The 20,874-nt window shown below is 43.0% G+C and overlaps 1 protein-coding gene across 1 annotated transcript in view; it reads left to right on the top strand.

The window, feature by feature from the left end:
* Positions 1-20,874, top strand: part of Hydin (HYDIN axonemal central pair apparatus protein) — a 294,282-nt gene that overhangs the window by 78,153 nt on the left and 195,255 nt on the right. Inside the window, exons 10-12 of the mRNA XM_075977335.1 lie at positions 305-423; positions 5,628-5,851; positions 19,271-19,338. Of these exons, the coding sequence (XP_075833450.1) occupies positions 305-423; positions 5,628-5,851; positions 19,271-19,338 (411 nt within the window). The remainder of the gene's footprint in view (positions 1-304; positions 424-5,627; positions 5,852-19,270; positions 19,339-20,874) is intronic.

The raw sequence follows: 20,874 nt of genomic DNA, 5'->3' as shown, positions 1-20,874 counted from the left end.
CACAGAAATGAGAACACGTAGCATTTGCCTTTCTGGACCTGGAGGTTAACTTTCTTAATTGTCTTTTCCCTGATAAAATGTCAACCCTAATTGCTATGTAAGCTGTTCATTAAAGGTAAGCACCCAGCAATATTACTGTTTCCTAAAGATAAGAGCCGGCTTCCACCTTAGTTAAATTCTAGTTCCCTCGGTACAGAGCAGTCCTGGGGAGTATTTGAGAAGCTCATGCCTTACATTGGTAATAAGTTGTGGGTGATTTGGGTTAATAAAATACTGTCTGACTAATAAAGAATTAATTTTGCAGGTCGAGAGATCCGCTTGCCCCTCCGAATCAGAGGAGAAGGGATGGGGCCCAAGATTCACTTCAACTTCGAATTGCTGGACATTGGCAAAGTTTTCATTGGATCTGCCCACTGTTACGAGGTAGGCACTGCCATTGTTCACTGAGGCTTCTGACAGGACCTGGCCTTTTTCTCTTTGCTTCTTTTGATGTGGTTTTATTTGATAGAGACTTTGTAAGTCACCTTCCTTGTCCACTTTCTGTCTCTATTCCAACCTCTCTCCAACCCATGCTAAGCGGAGTGTCTTCTCCTATTCTTTTTACTTTATCAGATGCTCAAAGTCTTCAGCACTGTAATTTCATTGGCTTTATCCTTCTCGATTTGTGGGCCACAGAGGGAAAAGCCATAAATACACCTCCCCATCTGCCTAGTGTTTGTTCTCGGACAGCCTAAATCCTGCAGATGAGAGGAAGAGGGCTGTGTGCATTTTCTCGGTCCTAATGAGAATAGCTGTTTTCACACTTGGGGATCGCCCCGCAGTTTGCTCTTCCCCAGTCTGTGTTTTAAAAATCCAACCTTCTTGCTTTCTGGAGAAGAGTCTTGTTCTCTGTCTTCCCAATTAAGCAGAAACCGGAATTTTCCAGGATGAACTTATGGTTCTTCAGAGCTGGCATCGCTCCAGCGCCACCTCACAGGCCAGCTTCTATAGGGTATACTTACACATAGACACCAGTGGCTGCCATGGAAACCTGCTTTTAGGCTCTCCTAAATTGTGAATGTTTGTATCTTAGGAAGGTAATGCAAGCAGCTGTTTACTAAGTGACACGTAGCTGTCAGGTTCTGGGATGTAGTGCACGAGCGTGTGTGTGTGTGTCTCTGTGTGTGTGTGCATGTGCACGTGTGCGCACGTGTGCATGTGCACGTGCGTGCGTGCGTGCGTGTGTGTGTGTGTGTTTAATTTCCTTACAGAATTGTGAAAGGCAGAGGTTTTTATCCTTATGTCACCACTAACGCCAAGTGTATGCGGTTAATTCCTCTGCGTTCCTCCCTCTGGTGTGTTGATGCCGTGCTGGTGCTTTGAGTCCCTTCGTTCACTTAGGGAGCAAGGACACTTGCGCCTTCCATTTCTGCCTGAGTAAGCTGGGGCATAGAGAAGTTTGTCTAGTTAGGCTAATGCTGGATAAATACGGCAGGAAGGCTCAGCAGTTACTCCTATAGTAGAGTCTGGAGCCTGGAATCCCTCCCTTTTCACAGCATTCACCTCCAGCACATTCTTGCAAGATTGCAGTCCCCCGCCACCCCCAGCTCCATCACACTCTGGCTGAAGGCTAAGGACCTCTGAGGAACATAGATGAGGTTTTCATAAGAAGCAGCGTTAGAGGTGGCATGTCACACTGTCGAGCGTGTTCTATTGTTTGTCTGTGTCTGCAAGAGAGAACAGAGAATACAGCCATGATGGCCGTAGAGAAGACGGATGCAACTCTAACTGCTGTAGGTGGCAGGAACTTGGCCAAGTTACTCAGCTTGTAAATGTCGTGAGCGCTGGGTCACTGATGCCCTCTATGGTATCTGTGAATAGGAGGAGCTTTACTGGCATTTCAGTCCTGCAGGTTCTCTGCAACCCATCTTTCCACAGCAAGTAAATCCAGCCTATAAGGAGAAGTGCCTACATGACATGGGGACAGTGTCCTTCATTCCCACGCTCACTGGGGTAACTGATCTAACTGAAGCGAAGCAAAGGAACACAGATGTCAATGTCAGGATTGATGATACACAAGGGAACACAATCTGAATGATATTAAGACCTAAAGGTACACAGCTGAAACCTCTGCTCTTGATAGAAGAGTCCCCGAGGCAGAGAAAAAGTATGATAGTTCTTATTCTTTGCTGTTGCTGTGTAATTTACCCCATATGCATTCTCCTTACACCTTACTGATTGTACTTTATGGATGCCATGTCACGAAAAGACAGTTGTAGTGCAAAATGGATATGGTTTCCCCAAGTATAATAACATTTTTAAAAGCAATTTAGTAGGCATGCCCAGATCTTAACTGCAGAGCAAACCCCAGCCAGCCAAAGTGTCCAATGAGGTGAGGCATCAGATCGGGCAGGGTTGAGAAGTGGCAGAGAGGGACATGGTGGGGTGCGTCTCTGGAGGAGATTCTGCACTCTCAGCATCTCCAGTGCTGACGCTTCGTCAAGTCTCTCAATTTATTACATTACCTCCTTGAGAAATTTGAATAATTAGCTGCTGAGCTTAGTCATTGCTGAGCTTAACAGATGCATTAAAAAAAACTATACTTCCAAGAGAAGACACAGTATTCTTCAGTGTAACCCAGAGGGAAGACAAATGGGAGGCTGAGTTCTATTATAAGTGACCCCTTTGTCCACAGAGTTGGACCTCAGGGGTAGGAGCCTCAGGATCATGTCCCAAACTATTAGCCAGATTCAGTATTCGTTAATAGATGTTTCTTTGTCAAGAACAAGATAATGATATCATGTTCTCCAAGATAGAAGAACTGGGGCTGGGAGGATGCCTCCCAAGTGAAGTTAAGTGCTTCCTGTGTAAGCCTAAGGACCTGAGTTCATATCCCTGGAAACCACATGAAACCTGGGCATGGTGGAACTTCCCTGCAATCCTAGTGCTGAGGAGATGGAGACAGTAAGATCCCTGCACTGGCCAGCTAGTCTTACTAAACCAGTGAGCTCCAGGTTCGGTGAGAGACTCCATTTTAATAAATAAGGTGCGAAGTAATTGAAGAGGGCGCTGGATGTGACCTCTGGCCTCCACACGCACAGGTACACAGACATGAGTCCATCTGCACACACAGGTACATACCCACAGAAAAGCACTCATGCGGTGCATGCATGCATGCACACACGCATGCGCGTGCACACACACACATACACACAGAGGGAGGGGGAAGAACTGTCACTGCTCAGAAAACCTGGGAAAGATAGTCATGTTAACCAAATAAAAATAAAAGCCACACATGGGGATTTGTGCTTGTATCCAGAGAGAAGCACAATGGGCCATGAATACCTTAGAGAGTAGCCTTCAAGATCACGGACATAAGCAAGATATATTGTAAATGTATGGGAAATTTTTAAAAATTGTTACTTTTGAATAAGGAATAGCCTACAAGTTACAAGCATTTGTCAGTTACCCTTTAAACACAGGTAACTTCTATGCCCTCAGTACTGAGCAAGGGGGCATGTTGCTTTTATCTGTAAACTCTGTTGCTAGGTGCCGCTCTCACAGCTACATGAACTAAGAAATTTACCCTTTCAGCAATATGAGGAGTTAAGAGGACAGATGGGGAAATTGGGGCACGGAGAACTTAGGGAGTTTGTCTAAATTGCTTAACTAGAAAGTCAGAGACAAATCTGGGATTTGAACCCGGGCTCTCTGGCTCCTGAGTCCTCAGCCATGGTCATTTTCTGTGTGGTCTCTTTAAAAGAGAAAGAGAAGGATGCACAATTCAGACTCCAGGGACTTTAGAACAAGGAAGGCTGGAAATAGACATAAAAAGACGAGCCAAGCAGCAAGCAAGCTTATTTATGGTTTGTTTTGGCACAATGGTTATCTCTCACTGGCAGCAATGGCTGTTCCTCTGCAGAGGACATGGTTTCTGGCCTACCTGTGCTCCGCTCTAAAGCTTGGTCTCCTGGACCTCTAGCCACAGCTGATCTCCTTGGCCACCTAAGGCACTGTCCTGCCAAGGCAGTTGGTGCCATGTGGCGGGGGCTTCCCTAGGTGGGGCACTGGGTCCCCATCGCTACACACACTCCGTCCTCCTCCCGTTCTCATCCTCACCACTCGCTCTTATCTCAAACGGTGACCTGAGCCAGCCCGCCACACCTCACGTACCTCTTCCTCCCGGGACGGTGTCCTTTGGATCCTATAACCACACCCCATCACAACCATGCTCTTCCTCAAGGTCAGGGTGACCTCTCGTTATACATAAGACCCTCAACTCCTTTCCCAGAGCTCATTCTGATGATCTGTCTTCAGTTGACTTTTCTGGGACTCCTTCCTTAGCTTCCAGCACGTTCCATCACTCCTTAGCGTGTCTCTGACGTGTCTCACATTTTTCTACTAAATTTCTGGATGTCCTTGGACACTTTTTAGTCTTCACTTAACCTTCACCTCCTCATGCATGTAAGAACTAGCTACAACCCCCTCCGCTTTATTAAGAGCATATTTAAGAGGCATTTTAAAAATCTTCATACATAGATAGAAGTATGGTCAGTCTCCATATAGTGTGAGGAGGACAGATAATTAACTTGGTTTGACTAACTTCCAATGTCTTGGGTATGGATTAAGGGATGTTCCTATCCATCAAGGGAGGAAGCCAGTTACCTTTCTAGGTGTGAAGACAGAATTGTCAAGGAACAGAGGCAGTGTCTTTGGAGGCCAAGAATAGAACAGTGTGACTGTAGTGGAGGTTCATGCACACACACAGATGGTGAGATGCGAGGTGGGAGCATCAGAATGAAACCAGCTGTGGTGGACTCTGCATGCCAGGCATGAGCTGCTCACATGCACACTCCAAACCTACCGTGCCATCAGATGAGGACACTAGCCTGGTGCCAGGACATTACCATACAGGAAAAAAGCATCTGTAGTGAAATGACTGCTTGCATAAGACGCCCCAAACAGCCCCTCATCCAACGCTGTGTGAGATGAACACATTCCAGGAGGATGAAATCACAGCACCACGGAGAGCATCCTTGTCACCTAGAGTCCCATCACAGGCACAGGCTCAGCAGTTGCTGCTGCTCCGTTCTGATATGGTTTCTTCTCTTACAGCCTGCACTTAACCTTAGTTTCTTCATGCACTCGAGAAAATTATCTGCCTTCCTGTGGTTTCTTTCTAGAGAATTTTCATTCATAGATATAATTATAACCAGCCTTTTAGTGGTATGAGTATAATTCAAATGACTAACAATTTTAAAGATTTTTAAATTTTTTAGTTATTTGTATGTGTAGGTGGGGAGTATGTACCTGTAGTGTGGGTACCTGTGAAGTCCTTAGGCATCAGAGCTGGAGTTTACAGGTAGTCAAGAGCCACTCGATATGATTCTAGGACCTGAACTCGGGTCCTCATCACTCTAGCTCCAACTAATTGAATTTTAAAGAGAACACTGAAAGCATAAAATGACCTGTGACTTAGGAGTCTAATCTTCAGGCATTCAGGATACCAGAGGATTCATTTCTCCTGAGAGTTTCCTTTCATTATAATTCCTGCAGTTTTCCCTGATGTTGAATAAGACCTCATGTATTTACCTGAAAACTGAGTGCAGTTCCCTTGCCCTGATCACCTTTGGCTTTGATTGGCACAGGCAATCCTATCCAACAAAGGCAGCATCGATGCCCTCTTCAATGTGATTCCTCCAACTTCAGCCTTGGGGGCCTGCTTTGTTTTCAATCCTAAAGAAGGCATCATTGAACCGAGTGGGGTCCAAGCTGTCCAGATCTCCTTCTGTTCTACCATCCTGGGGCACTTCGAGGAAGAGTTCCTGATCGATGTTAACGGGTCCCCGGAGCCCGTGAAGCTGACCATTAGGTATGGGACATTTGTAACTAACATAGAAATCGACCGGAGTTTTCCCTTCTGCTTTCTAGAGTCTGAAAAAGTAGGTCGTATCCTGGCTGTCCGTAACTGTCTGTTGATATGAACCCGTCAGCAGAGTGGGATGTCTAAAATGCCCACCAGTGCGTCTCTCCTTAATGGGCGTCATTATAATACGGATGCAGATGCTACCTGAATATCCGGTTTTTCTATAGGTGGTAACCTATGAAATAAAGGTTTTAATGCAGACTTCTAGTTACACTCATCCACATAATAATCAGGCCAGACCCTTCTGAGCTTCTGCAATCAGCTGGGCGTGTTGAGGGTGGTAGTGTACAGAATATACCCTGAGGTGTAAACTGTTTGGAGAAAACAGGTTATTGCAGTAACACCTGAATCAGCCTGTGTTCTTGAAAACATCTTCTCTAGTCTCTCTGAACCTCTGTCATTTATTTCTGTTGTATGGAACTCTGTAAACTGTCTTATTTACAATGCCCTCGAGCAGTGTGAAAGTGACCACTTATTAGTCTCGTAGCCAAGGCTAGATATGTACAGCTTTTCAGATAAAAATGTTTTGAAGGTGTTTCCAACTGTTTGTGGTCACTGATGGTCATGAATAGCAAGCAGAATTTGTCCTTGGGATTTGAAAAAAATCTCTTTTTGTAACAAACCAGGTATACAGTATTGACCCCTGGTGCTTAAAAAGACCGTTTCTACCAAATAGAAAGATACCTTCAGAACACATCACTCTGGTCTGCTTTTTTTTTTTTTTTTTTTTTTTTTTTTTTTTTTAGAAATCCATGAACGTCTCTCTTAGGGTTAGTGATAGCAGCAGGTCCCATCCTTCTACAAACCAGTGTGTCTCTTGGAGCCTGGAATAGCATTGGAAAGAGAGACAAACTGTGCTATCTCCCCCAAAATGTATAGATCTCAGCTGGACTGTGGTAGCACACATCTTTAATCCAAGCAGAGACAGGTGGATCTCTGTGAGCTCAAGGTCAGCCTAGTATATATAGAGAGTTCTAGGACAGGCTCCAAAGCTACTGAGAACCCCTGTCTCAAAAAACAAACAAAAAATGTATAGATCTCATTCAGAATCTTGACATCAGTCCAAAGGCTCTTATTCTCAGACTCAACCCAAGAATCCATATGCTGGACTGTGTCCCCAGACTTTCAGTGTTGAGTCTTAGCACCTCGGAATGTGACTGCTCTTGGAGAGGAGACCCTTGAGTAGGTAATAAAGTTAGGATGAGGTCATATGGGTGGGCTCTAGTCCAGTAGATTTGGGTTAGCAGTGAGGATTAGGACCCAGACACAAACAGACAAAGGCACAAGTAAAGATGCCTTCTCCAGCAGAGGGCAGAAGCTCGGGAAGCAGCAGCTACTGCCCAGCCTCACCCTTCCAAGAAGGACAAGGATGAGTTCCTGCCACTTGTAACATTTGACGTTGTTGTTACAGACAGTCCTGAGTAATTAAGGAGTTAAATGGCTGTTCCTCGTGGGGTGTATGCATGGCACTCAGCCCATCACATCAGTTAGGATTTTCTTAAAGCCTCAAGACTTCTCTGAAATACTCTTAAGACACTTATAATTTCTCCCTCAATATATCTGTGTCTGTTACAATATTAAAAGTGTGTTCAGACATGGTGTTTGTCACACATCTGTCATCCCAGACTTGAGAGGTAGAGGCAGGAAGATAGGAGTTCTAGATCATCTCAAGTTATACGGCAAGTTTGAGGCCAGCATGGGCTACAGGAAACCCTATCTTTAAAAAAACTATTAAAAATTACAGTTGTGTGGGTGGTGGCAGCACACGCCTTTAACCCCAGCACTTGGGAGGCAGAGGCAGGTGGATCTCAGTGAGTTCGAGGCCAACCTGTCCTACAGAGTGAGTTCCAGGACAACCAGGGCTGTTACATAGTGAAACCCTGTCTTGAAAAAAAAAATGGAGTTGTTTCCCAAATATTTGAAAGTGCATACTCCTCCAGAAGGTGCAACATATGTGCACTGACCCCGGATTTACGTCCTCCAGGCGTCTGTCCCATAGGAGAAAGATGAAAGGACACTTTCCCGCAGCATGAGCATCAGCCCGTTTCTTATGTCCATAGCAACTCACAACCTCATGGCAAACTGTTCATCTGGGCCCTCAAGGCTTCTTTATCATCTCTAGCAGATCAATTCTTTAAGCTTTTGAATCAAACTTTCCTACTTGATTCAATTTCTTGACATCAAGATGTCAAGAGTCATACCCCCTACAATATCCAGCATGTCAACATGCCTCCATACAAAGACATGCTGAAAATAAAACTTACACATCTCCTCCTTTGTATCTTTATAAGTATAGACATAATAATCCTTACCAATAAACCACCATATAAAAAGATTAAACACCAGGATCAAATGGATTTTACCTCAGAAATTCAAGGCTGGCTCACATATGGAATTCAGTCAACATGGTGCAACATATACAATATCAACAAAATCAAAGAATAAGAGAAGAATCCAGATGGTTATCTCACTAAATATAAAAAAGCATTTGCCAAATGCCACAGTCTTTCATGATTTAAAAAGGAAAAGAACTCAAAGCTTAATAATATAAAGAAATTTCTTCAGCATAAATCAGAGACCCAAATTCAAGAGCCAACACAATGAAACTGTTTAAAGTAAGCACACATAAATATGCATGACTCTGGATTAGATGCTGGTTTCTCTAACAAGACACCTAAGCACAAAACAAGCAAAGACAAATAAATAAATTAGACTTCATCAAAATGTAAAGAGATTTGTGCTTCAAAGTATACTATCAAACCAAATAGGAGATCAGATTTGCAATCCACATATCTAATAAGGGTCTTCTAACATATGTGTGTGTTACAATGCAATAAAAAGACAAATAACAAAATTTAGAACTACACAAAGATTTTTAAGATACTTAGGTCAAAAACATAAAAAAAAGATATAGATATGAAGGTATGAGCAACAGCATGATTGGGGAAATGTTTATCAAGAAAACCCACCTCACCATCGTGTGGTTGGCCATAAGGAACACAATGGAAAAGCAACCACTAGTGAGAATTTGGAGGAATGAGCACATGTACATATTGATGGTGGTATGATGGTTACTGCTGATTGTCCACTTGCCAGGATCTAGAATCACCCAGGAGACAAACCTCTGGGCTGGTTTGTGCTGGAGTCTCTAGATTGCATTAATTTTGGTGGGAAGATCCACTTCATCTGTGTGTAGCACAGTTCTGTGGGCTGGGGTCTCGGCCTAAATAAGAAGGAGAAAGATTCCTGACTGCAGGTGCAATGTGACCAGTGAGTGGCCTCACGCTCATGCTGCCTTCCCTGTCATGGTGGACTGTGCCCTCACACTGTGACCCACAGTAAACCCTTCCTTTCTTACAGATATTGTGTTGCAGCAATGGGACAACTCATGCACACTGAAGGAAATGTGAGCTATTGCAGCCAGTTTGATTAATAGTCTTGTCCTTACCTCAAGTAGATGAACATGGACTCAGCAATTCCACTCCAGAGTATATACTCAGGAGACTTGAAGGCATATGTCCATGCATAAACTTGCATATGACTGTCTGTAACATCATTATTCACATTAGGCAAAGAAAAGCAAAATACAACACATCTATTCATGAAACGTTATTGACCACAAAAAGGTGAAAAAGAAAGAAGAGTGGGTATGTGCTATGATGTAGTACAATGGATGGAACCTTAAACCAGCTCAACAAAAGAAAGAAGCCAGTAATAAGCACATGCATGCACATGCACACACACATATTATATAATTCCAGTTATTTAAAATGTTGAAAATAAGCAAAGCCACGTAAATCGGTAGGTTAAGAATAGCAGGTGCAAGATGAGGGTGACAGCTAAGAGCCTGGGTCTCTTTCGGAGGCACTGGAAGCCTTCTGTAATTGTGCTTGTCACACTTCCTGTTACTAGCCCAATGTTATCAACCTGTACACTTTAAATGACTGAGTTGTGAATGTACATAAGTTATTTCTCAATGACACTGTCTTTAAAACAAATTTCTGAGAGCCTGTAATATTGAGTGAAGGCTCTGCTGTTTCCTGAGAATATTCTTTCACATTATGTGTATGAGTGCTTGCAGGTGTGTGCCAACGAGCTTGAAGAGCCAGAAGAGGGTGTCAGCTCCAGAGTTACTGTAGCAGCCGTGAGCCGCCCAACGTGGGTGTTGGGAACTAAACCCAGGCTCTCTGCAAGAGCGGCGAGTGCTCCTTACCACTGAACTGTCTCTCAGCCACACGAGTGGATTGTTTAATCCCTATGTCTTCTCAGAATGGCAAAGTAGGAATTCATGTCATTAGCATTAGAACAGTTAAGGTGACCGAGATTTTCTACTGTGTATAACAGGATTTAAACAATAAGCAGAACTTGGACTAAAACCCCATTTGCTCTCTATGGGTTACATTTCTACCTTTTGAACCTTTCCCCCCAAGTTCCCATGCTCCTGCTCCACCTTCTTTTTTAATATTCACTTTGCTTTCACTTTTTGAAAAGGGAAACTCAACTGTGGAGGAAATGCTTGGGCTTTATCCCTAAACAAATTACCAGTTACTGAAGAGGGAAAAAACCTGCATAGATTTTCTTCCTCACTTAACTTCCTCTCAAACTCAGTGTTGCATGTGTTCAAAAGTATCTTAGCATTTTAAATCATGCCCAGTAAGGTAGAAAATCCATGAGCCACTGGTATCATGAGAGTCTAGTTATATAAAAAAATTAATATGCAATAGATCATATTCCCAGCCCTGCATTATTATTATGACTTCAGTTATAACTTTGAGAGGCAAACTTTCTCAGGCCCCTCAAATGCCTATGAAGTTAATAGTGTGGATTCTAGAATTTTGCTTCTTATTTTTTTATTGCCAGGTGCCCTGTCCTGGACTCCATGTATTTTGGGCTAATATACTTTATATGAGAACAAATACACATTTGCTGTTTCTAATAATCCTCTAATTACATGACACAATATTTTAAGTGATTGAATAAAGTATATTATGAAATTAATGTGGTTTTTAAGCCTATCCCAATAAGCAACCTTGTTCTCTCTCTTGGCATATGTAATCTTATAAACTTTCAACTATGGCATAGAGATATTTGATATTCAAACTGTCTCACTTAACTTGTCATGGGGTTCTAGTCAGTCCGAGTCTTTGGGACGGTCATGTTACCAAGTCCAGGTGGCATCATTTAGCCACAGGTCTCTCGGTGACCAGAGCCTTTGATGTCATACGATTTATCTCTGGGTCTTTCAGCTTCCGCACTGATGAAATGGCTCCTTGCTGCCGCTTCTCCTGCTCTTCTCCTCCTTCCTTTCATCCCTGTTCGTTTCATGTACTTTTTGATCTACTTGAAACTTTGACCCCACAAAGTGTCTTCTCCAACTCAGCAGTGTCAGCTGGGAGCTTCTTTGGCTCCATTCTCAGCTGAATCCTAACACACTGCTGAGTACCAGACAGGCTTCTGGAAACCAGCTCGGATCATCAGCCTAACACAGGGTCATGAGAACAGATTTGCGGATTACCATGTTGAGTCTTGGCTGTGGTCACTCCTCTGCCTTAGCACAGTAGAGCTATGTCTCCAGCAGCCAGCGCTGTTAGTAGGGCACCAGCATGTCGCATGTGGCACGACAGGTATCTGTGTGTCTCTAACATTTATTTTTTTTTTTAATTTATTTATTTATTTATTAAGGATTTCTGCCTCCTCCCCGCAACCGCCTCCCATTTCCCTCCCCCTCCCCCGATCAAGTCACCCTCCCTAATCTGCTCGAAGAGCAATCAGGGTTCCCTGACCTGTGGGAAGCCCAAGGACTGCCCACCTCTATCCAGGTCTCCTAAGGTGAGCATCCAAACTGCCTAGGCTCCCCCAAAGCCAGTACGTGCAGTAGGATCAAAAACCCTCTGCGATTGTTCTTGAGTTCTCAGTATTCCTCATTGTCCTCTATATTCAGCCAGTCCGGATTTATCCCATCCTTTTTCAGACCCAGGCCAGCTGGCCTTGGTGAGTTCCCGCTAGAACATCCCCATTGTCTCAGTGTGTGGGTGCACCCCTCGCGGTCCTGAGTTCCTTGGTTCCTTGCTCGTGCTCCGTCTCCTTCTGCTCCTGATTTGGACCTTGAGATTTCTGTCCCGTGCTCCTCTGTCTCTGTCTCCTTTCATCGCCTGATGAAGGTTAATATTTATGAGGATGCCTATGTGTTTGTCTTTGGGTTCACCTTCTTACTTAGCTTCTCTAGGAACATGCATTATAAGCCCAATGTCCTTTAGTTATGGCTAGAAACCAAATATGAGTGAGTACATCCCATGTTCCTCTTTTTGGGTCTGGCTTACCTCACTCAGGATAGTGTTTTCTATTTCCATCCATTTGTATGCAAAATTCAAGAAGTCCTTGTTTTTTACTGCTGAGTAATACTCTAATATGTATATATTCCATACTTTCTTCATCCATTCTTCCGTTGAAGGGCATCTAGGTTGTTTCCAGGTTCTGGCTATTACAAACAATGCTGCCATGAACATAGTTGAGCATATACTTTTGTTGTATGATAGGGCCTCTCTTGGGTATATTCCCAAGAGTGGTATTGCTGGATCCAGGGGTAGGTTGATTCCGAATTTCCTGAGAAACCGAAACACTGCTTTCCAGAGTGGTTGCACAAGTTTGCATTCCCACCAGCAATGGGTGAGTGTCCCCCTTTCTCCACAACCTCTCCAGCAAAGGCTATCATTGGTGTTTTTTATTTTAGCCATTCTGACAGGTGTAAGATGGTATCTTAAAGTTGTCTTGATTTGCATTTCCCTGATCGCTAGGGAAGTTGAGCATGACCTTAAGTGTCTTTTGGCCATTTGAAGTTCTTCTGTTGAGAATTCTCTGTTCAACTCAGTACCCCATTTTATAATTGGATTGATTAGCCTTTTACGGTCTAGTTTCTTGATTTCTTTATATATTTTGGAGATCAGACCTTTGTCAGTTGCGGGGTTGGTGAAAATCTTCTCCCAGTAAGTGGGTTGCCTTTTTGTCTTAGTGACAGTGTCCTTTGCTTTACAGAAGCTTCTCAGCCTCAGGAGGTCCCATTTATTCAATGATGCCCTTAGTGTCTGTGCTGCTGGGGTTATACACAGGAAGTGGTCTCCTGTGCCCATGTGTTGTAGAGTACTTCCCACTTCCTCTTCTATCAGGTTCAGTGTGTTCGGACTGATATTGAGGTCTTTAATCCATTTGGACTTGAGTTTTGTGCATGGTGATAGATATGGATCTATTTTCATTCTTTTACAGATTGACATCCAGTTTTGCCAGCACAATTTGTTGAAAATGCTGTCTTTTTTCCATTGTATACTTTTAGCTCCTTTATCGAAAATCAGGTGCTCATAGGTTTGTGGGTTAAAGTCAGGGTCTTCTATTCGATTCCATTGGTCTACTTCTCTGTTTTTATGCCAATACCATGCTGTTTTCAATACTGTAGCTCTATAATAGAGTTTGAAGTCAGGGATGGTAATGCCTCCAGACAATCCTTTATTGTATAAGATTGTTCTGGCTATCCTGGGTTTTTTGTTCCTCCATATAAAGTTGATTATTGTCTTCTCCAGATCTGTGAAGAATTTTGATGGGATTTTGATGGGGATTGCATTGAATCTATAGATTGCTTTTGGTAGAATTGCCATTTTTACTATGTTGATCCTCCCAATCCAAGAGCAAGGGAGGTCCTTCCATTTTCTGGTGTCTTCTTCAATTTCTTTCTTCAAAGACTTATAGTTCTTGTCGAATAGGTCTTTCACTTCCTTGGTCAGGGTTACCCCTAGATATTTTATGCTATTTGTGGCTATCGTGAAAGGTGATGCTTCTCTGATTTCCCTCTCTGTTTCCTTATCCTTAGTGTAAAGGAAGGCAACTGATTTTTTGGAGTTGATCTTGTATCCTGACACATTACTAAAGGTGTTTATCAGCTGTAGGAGTTCTTTGGTAGAATTTTTGGGATCACTTATGTATACTATCATATCATCTGCAAATAATGAAAGCTTAACTTCTTCCTTTCCAATACAAATCCCCTTGATCTCCTTATGTTGTCTTATTGCTATTGCTAGAACTTCAAGCACTATATTGAAGAGGTATGGAGAGAGTGGACATCCTTGTCGTGTTCCTGATTTTAGTGGGATGGCTTTGAGTTTTTCTCCGTTCAATTTAATGTTAGCTGTTGGCTTGCTGTAAATAGCTTTTATTATATTTAGGTAGGATCCTTGTATCCCTGTTCTCTCCAAGACCTTTATCATGAAGGGGTGTTGAACTTTGTCGAATGCTTTTTCAGCATCTAATGAAATGATCATATGATTTTTTTCTTTCAGTTTATTTATATGGTGGATTACATTGATAGATTTTCGTATGTTGAACCAGCCCTGCATCTCTGGGATGAAGCCTACTTGATCATAATGGATAATTTTTCTAATGTGTTCTTGGATTCGGTTTGCCAGTATTTTGTTGAGGATTTTTGCGTCGATGTTCATGAGTGAGATTGGCCTGTAATTCTCCTTCCTGGTTGAGTCTTTGTGTGGTTTTGGTATCAAAGTAACTGTAGCTTCATAGAAGGAGTTTGGTAATGACCCTTCTGTTTCTATATTGTGGAATACATTAAGGAGTATAGGTATTAACTCTTCTTGGAAGTTCTGGTAGAATTCCGCATTGAAACCATCTGGTCCTGGGCTTTTTTTGGTAGGGAGGTTTTTGATAACCTCTTCTAATTCTTCGCGACTAACAGGTCTGTTTAGATTGTTCACCTGGTCCTGGTTTAACTTTGGTATATGGTATTTATCTAAGAAAGTGTCCATTTCTTTTATATTTTCCAGTTTTGTGTTATACAGGCTTTTGTAGTAAGATCTAATGATTCTCTGAATTTCCTCTGTGTCTGTGGTTATGTCCCCCTTTTCATTTCTGATCTTATTTATTTGTGTGTTCTCTCTCTGTCGTTTAATTAGTTTGGATAGGGGTTTGTCGATCTTGTTGACTTTCTCCAAGAACCAGCTTTTTGTTTCATTGATTCTTTGGACTGTTTTCTGTGTTTCTATTTTGCTGATTTCGGCCCTCAGTTTTATTATTTCCAATCTTCTACTTCTCCTGGGCGCGTCTGCTTCTTTTTTTTCTAGAGCTTTCAGGTGTGTTGTTAAGTCCCCAATGTATGCATTTTCCGTTTTCTTTAAGTGGGCACTTAGTGCTATGAACTTTCCTCTTAGCACTGCTTTCATTGTGTCCCATAGGTTTGAGTATGTTGTCTCTTTATTTTCATTAAATTCAAGGAAGACTTTAATTTCTTTCTTAATTTCTTCCTTGACCCAGGTGTGGTTCAGTAGTTGACAGTTCAGTTTCCATGAGTTTGTCGGCTTTCTGTGGGTATCATTGTTGTTGCCTTCTAACTTTAATCCATGGTGATCAGATAGGACACAGGTGGACACTGATATTTTTTTGTATCTGTGGAGGTTTCCTTTGTTTCCAAGTATGTGGTCAATTTTTGAGAAGGTTCCATGAGCTGCAGAGAAGAAGGTATATTCTTTCCTATTTGGGTGGAATGTTCTATAGATGTCTGTTAAGTCCATTTGCTTCATTACCTCCAATAATTCTCTTAATTCTCTATTAGGTTTCTGTCTGATTGACCTGTCCCTTGTAGAGAGAGGTGTGTTGAAGTCTCCTACTACTAGTGTGTGTGGTTTGATGTCTGCTTTGAGTTCTAGTAATATTTCTTTTACATAAGTAGGTGCTTTTATATTGGGGGCGTAGATATTCAGAATTGAGACGTCATCCTGATGAATTGTTCCTGTTATGAGTATAAAGTGACCATCTCGGTCTCTTCTGATTGATTTTAGTTTGAAGTCAGTTTTGTTAGAAATTAATATGGCCACACCTGCTTTTTTCTTAGGACCATTTGCTTGAAACACCTTTTCCCAACCCTTTACTCTGAGTAGGTGCCTGTCTTTGTGGTTGAGATGTGTTTCTTGCAAACAGCAGAATGTTGGATCCTGTTTTCGTATCCAATCTTTTAGCCTGTGCCTTTTTATAGGTGAATTGAGCCCATTAATATTAAGTGATATTAATGACCAGTGGTTGTTTACTCCGGTTATTCTTATTGCTTTTGGTTGTAGAGATTGTGTGTCTCCCTTCTTTGAGATGTGCTGGTGAAGGGTCACTAGATGCCCGGGTTATTGTAGGCAGTGTTGGCAGTGTTGGATTCCTTGGGTTGTGATTTTCCTTCTATTACTTTCTGTAGGGCTGGATTTGTGGCTACGTATTGTTTAAATTTATTCTTATCCTGGAATGTCTTGATTTCTCCATTTATAGTGAACGAAAGCTTGGCTGGGTATAGTAGTCTGGGCTTGCATCCATGGTCTCTTAGCTTCTGCAGAACATCTATCCAGGACCTTCTGGCTTTCATAGTTTCCATAGAGAAGTCAGGTGTAAGTCTGATCGGTTTACCTTTATAAGTTACTTGCCCTTTTTCCTTTGCAGCTCTTAATATTCTTTCTTTAACCTGTATATTTTGTGTTTTGATTATTATATGGCGAGGAGATGTTTTTCTTTGATCCAGTCTGTTTGGTGTTCTGTATGCTTCTTGAATATTTAAGTGAATATCTTTCTTTAAGTTGGGAAAGTTTTCTTCCATAATTTTGTTGAATATATTTTCCGGGCCTTTGAGCTGTGACTCTTCTCCTTCATCTATACCTATTATTCTTAAGTTTGGTTTTTTTATTGTGTCCCATATTTCCTGAATGTTTTGTGTTGAGAATTTGTTGGTTTTGCTGTTTTCTTTGATCTGTTCGTTTATTTTCTCTATGGTGTCTTCAGCATCTGAGATTCTTTCTTCTATCTCTTGTATTCTATTGATTATGCTTGTTTCTGTAGACTCTGCTCGTTGACCTAGATTTTCCATATCCGGCTGGTCCTCAGTTTGTATTTTCTTCCTTGCCTTCATTTCAGTTTTCAATTCTTGAACTGTTTCCATTACCTGTTTGATCGTTTTATCTTGGTTTCCCAGGGTATCATGTACATATTTACTCATTTCTTCAAACTTTTTGTTATACTTCTCATCCATTTCTATAAGGGCATTTTTTACATGTTGTTTAAGGGACTCTATTGCGTTCATAAAGTCAATTTTTTCCACTTCTTCTGTGTTAGATTGTTCAAATACTTCTGTTGTATGATCCTTGGGTTCTGGTGTTTTCATGTTGTTTTTCAGATTATTGGGTGAGTTCTTGCCCTGGCGTCTGCCCATCTCCTCCTATTAATCCTATCTAATAGGTCTTTTAAAAACCGGATCAGGTTTCCCTGCTGGCCCAGGGCTCCGCTTACAAAATGCCCTCGCTCTGTTTCCTGGTTTCTGCTGCAGGCCAAGAACCCTCTCACCCCTCCGAAGTGTCTTCCGGACAAGACCAGGCTCCCCGTTTGCCAGTGACCTGGCCAAACAAAGGCCTACCTCTTTGATTTGATTGTAGTAGGGCGATCTGTTCTCCTTATTGCCCGCCTGACTCTGCTGCTTGCGTCTGCTGCCGCGCTGGTCTCCCAAAGCCTCTTCCTGAATGCGGTGTCGCTCCGCCGCGTCTGGCCGCCGGCGCTCCGCCGCGTCTGGCCGCCGGCGCTCCGCCGCGTCTGGCCGCCGGCGCTCCGCCGCGTCTGGCCGCCGGCGCTCCGCCGCGTCTGGCCGCCGGCGCTCCGCTCCGCCGCGTCTGGCCGCCGGCGCTCCGCCGCGTCTGGCCGCCGGCGCTCCGCCGCGTCTGGCCGCCGGCGCTTGTCTCTAACATTTAAAGCTTTGCCAAGTATACAGACTGTTCAACCCTCACCTTTGCTCTAGACATTTAAAAAGGTTGATTATGGAGAACAGTGATTGTTGTTTAGCCAGTAAACAAGAATACCTGCCATATAAGCTTTCTTTGGCTATTGAAAAGATTGGCAGATTAAGACAATATATATTATTATTTTAGAGATCTGTAGGTTAGACCTCAATACCGGTCTTAACTGAGCCAAGATGCAGGTGATGACAGAACTATGAATATTTCTGGAAGCCCCAGGAGACAATCCACTCCCCAAGATTTCACAGCATCTTAAGGCTGTCCATCCTCTTTGACCAGTGTTGGGAGCAGCACTAATCTATGGCTATAAATATTTAGAAGGTCGTTTGAAAGCATCTCTATTTAGTAAAACAATAGTAGCTGGTTCCCACTTAGGGGCCTATGACCTCTCCAACCAGGGGATTTTTTAACAAGTTTTATAATACCAGTTATGAATTTTTCCCCATGGAACTAGCCTAAAATCCAACCAGGTTGGTTACCTTAGTAACAGTCATGTTGCTATCATACCAGTGAACCTGTCTTGCTTGTCAGGTTAGGACTGTAGTGTGCAGGGTTCGCTGCTGAGTAAGATCCCGGATCCTTTTTTCTCCAAGGGCCTGCATAGCGCTGTCTAACACTATGAAAGCTAGCCCACATGAAGGACATTTCCAACATGCATTCTATTTTTTATTTTTAACTATTTATTTTGTCTTTAATTGTGTGTATTGCGGTGGGGGGGGCATGTGCAGATATGAGCACAGGTGCCCAGGGGTCAGAAGAAAGCAACAAATTCCCCGGATGTGGAGTTAAAGGCATGTTAGCCACCTTGTGTGGATGCTGGGGACTAGATTCCAGTCCTCTGCAAGAACAGTACATGCTCTTAACCATTTTTTCTTTCTTGATGAGCTGATTGCTTTACAGAGTGTATAATTCATCCAGATTTGCCACCTTTTGTGCATTATTTTGGTGATCTGGCTGCCTCTTCCATGGTCACAAACAGAAACAACGTTATACACTAATTACACTGGCATTTCCTAAAACCTATAGTTTGAGACCTGAAGACTTTTCTGGGTATTGGTGTGTAATATGGATGTGTGTATGTATTCATGTGTGTGAACACTTATGTGCACCTGCCTGTGGAGGCCCAGTGTGACATCAGGTGTCTTCCTCAATCACTCTGCTTTATTTATGAGGCGGAGTCTCTCACTGAGCCTGAAGCTCACCAATTCTGGTTAGTCTAGTTAGACATCATACCCCATGGACTCCCTGTCTCTGCCTCACAAGTGCTGGTATTACAAGTGACTACTATGCTTGTCCAACTTTTATATAGTCATTAGGATCCATATTCCTATGAAAACCCTGGCACACAAGTGCTGTGCCCACCGGGATACACCACACACTCTGAAAAATGATTGTAATGGCTACTAGAATGGCCTGTTGTACCATGGCCACTTCGACTCTGTCACTGATTTCATGTCAATGTTTGTTTATTCGTGTGTATTCTCTCCCGGGTTCTGAGCATTACCTTGGCCCGCTGGAGTCATCCCTACTTCCCCATTTGTGTTTTGACTTTCAGAGGATGTGTCATTGGGCCTACGTTCCATTTTAATGTCCCTGCTCTGCACTTCGGTGATGTTTCCTATGGTGAGTAACTTTTTTCTTTTTTGGGTGTGTATTGTGTGTGTGTGTGTGTGTGTGTACACATCCATGCACATCCATGCATGCACACTTATGTGTATGTACATATGGAATCTGGAGGATAAACCTTGAATGAACACCACCCACCTCCTTTGAGACAATCTCTTTCATTGGCCTCGGGCTCACCAATTAGACTAGGCTCTCTGGCCATTGAGCCCTGGAGACCCTTCTGCCTCCCCAGCACTGGGATTACAAGCACATACCACCACACTTGTCTTTTTATGTAAGTTTCAGGGATCAAACTCAGGTCCTTGTGCTAGCAAATGACCTTGACACAAGCTAAGGTCATCTGATAAAAGGGAACTTCTATTGAGAAAATGCCTCCATCAAATTGGCCTGTAGGCAAGCCTAAAGGGCATTTTCTTGGTCAATTTGATATTAGAGGGCCTGGTGGTGCCATCCTTGGGCAGGTGCTCCTGGGCTGTATAAAAGAGCAGGCTGAGTGGGCCATGGAGAGGAAGCTAGTAAGAAGCATCCTTCCATAGTCTTCGCTTCAGTGCCTACCTCCAGGTTCCCACTGAGTACCTGCCCTGACTTCCCTCAGTGATGGACTGTTACCTGGAAGTGTAAGCCAAATAAACCCTTTCCTCCCCATGCTGCTTTTGGTCATGGCATTTATCACAGCAATCAAATGCAAACTAGTGCACTAACTAAGCCATTCAGCCAAGTCCTAGCTTTCCATTTTAAACTTAAAAATTGGATAAAATATTTTTTGATCCTTACCAAGGAGACGGAAGGTTTACAAAGCTCTTCACTTAACGTTTTAATAAAGAGAATCTCTTCCTCTGCAGCACTGTTTCTAAATTATATGTAAAGAAGAAACTAGGTCCTGTGCATTAAGAGTTGAACACAGCATCTTTTCACTACCTGAACAGATTTGGAGGAGGTGGTGATGGTGGTGCTGGTGATTTTGCTTTACTTCTTTGCAGTTCTGGTATCAAACCCAGGGCTTTGTGCATGTGGCAAGTGCTCTGTCAGTGAACCAAACTCCCAGACCTGCCCTGTATCTAAATGCGAATTCTGATTTGCCTGTCTGCCTGCACAGCAGCCGCCTTAGAGAGATGCTTTTGAGTTTAAGTGGGCTTGATGTGGTTTGATTCCAGGGTTCAGTTGCTCCAGGTTGAAGGATGTCCTATCTGTTTGTGTTGTTGTCTCTATTAGTGTCTGCCCTGTGACATTTCTTCCGGTATATGTCTCCCCACCAATAAAAGTGACGACAGCAGCAGCAGCAGCAGCAGCGTTCCCCTTGCTCATTTCTTGTGGCTTTTCACTGCTGAGTGTATGGCATGTAGGGGTGTGCTTGAACCTAGCAGTCCTTCACAGAGGTACAGCCACTGTCTCCAGCAAGCAAAACTGGAGCCTGGAGAATTTTAAATTATTTGCCAAAGACACACAGCATTGATAGACTTACTATTTATTTTGAGACCTGCTTTCAACTGGGATGGTGCCCCAGTGAGGCAAAAGTTGGTCCTTAACAATAAA

The sequence above is a fragment of the Microtus pennsylvanicus genome, chromosome 6 (assembly GCF_037038515.1).
Source record: "Microtus pennsylvanicus isolate mMicPen1 chromosome 6, mMicPen1.hap1, whole genome shotgun sequence".
Taxonomy (NCBI): domain Eukaryota; kingdom Metazoa; phylum Chordata; class Mammalia; order Rodentia; family Cricetidae; genus Microtus; species Microtus pennsylvanicus.
The sequence above is the reverse complement of the archived record's forward strand: the minus strand, read 5'-3'. Positions and strand labels throughout refer to the sequence as shown.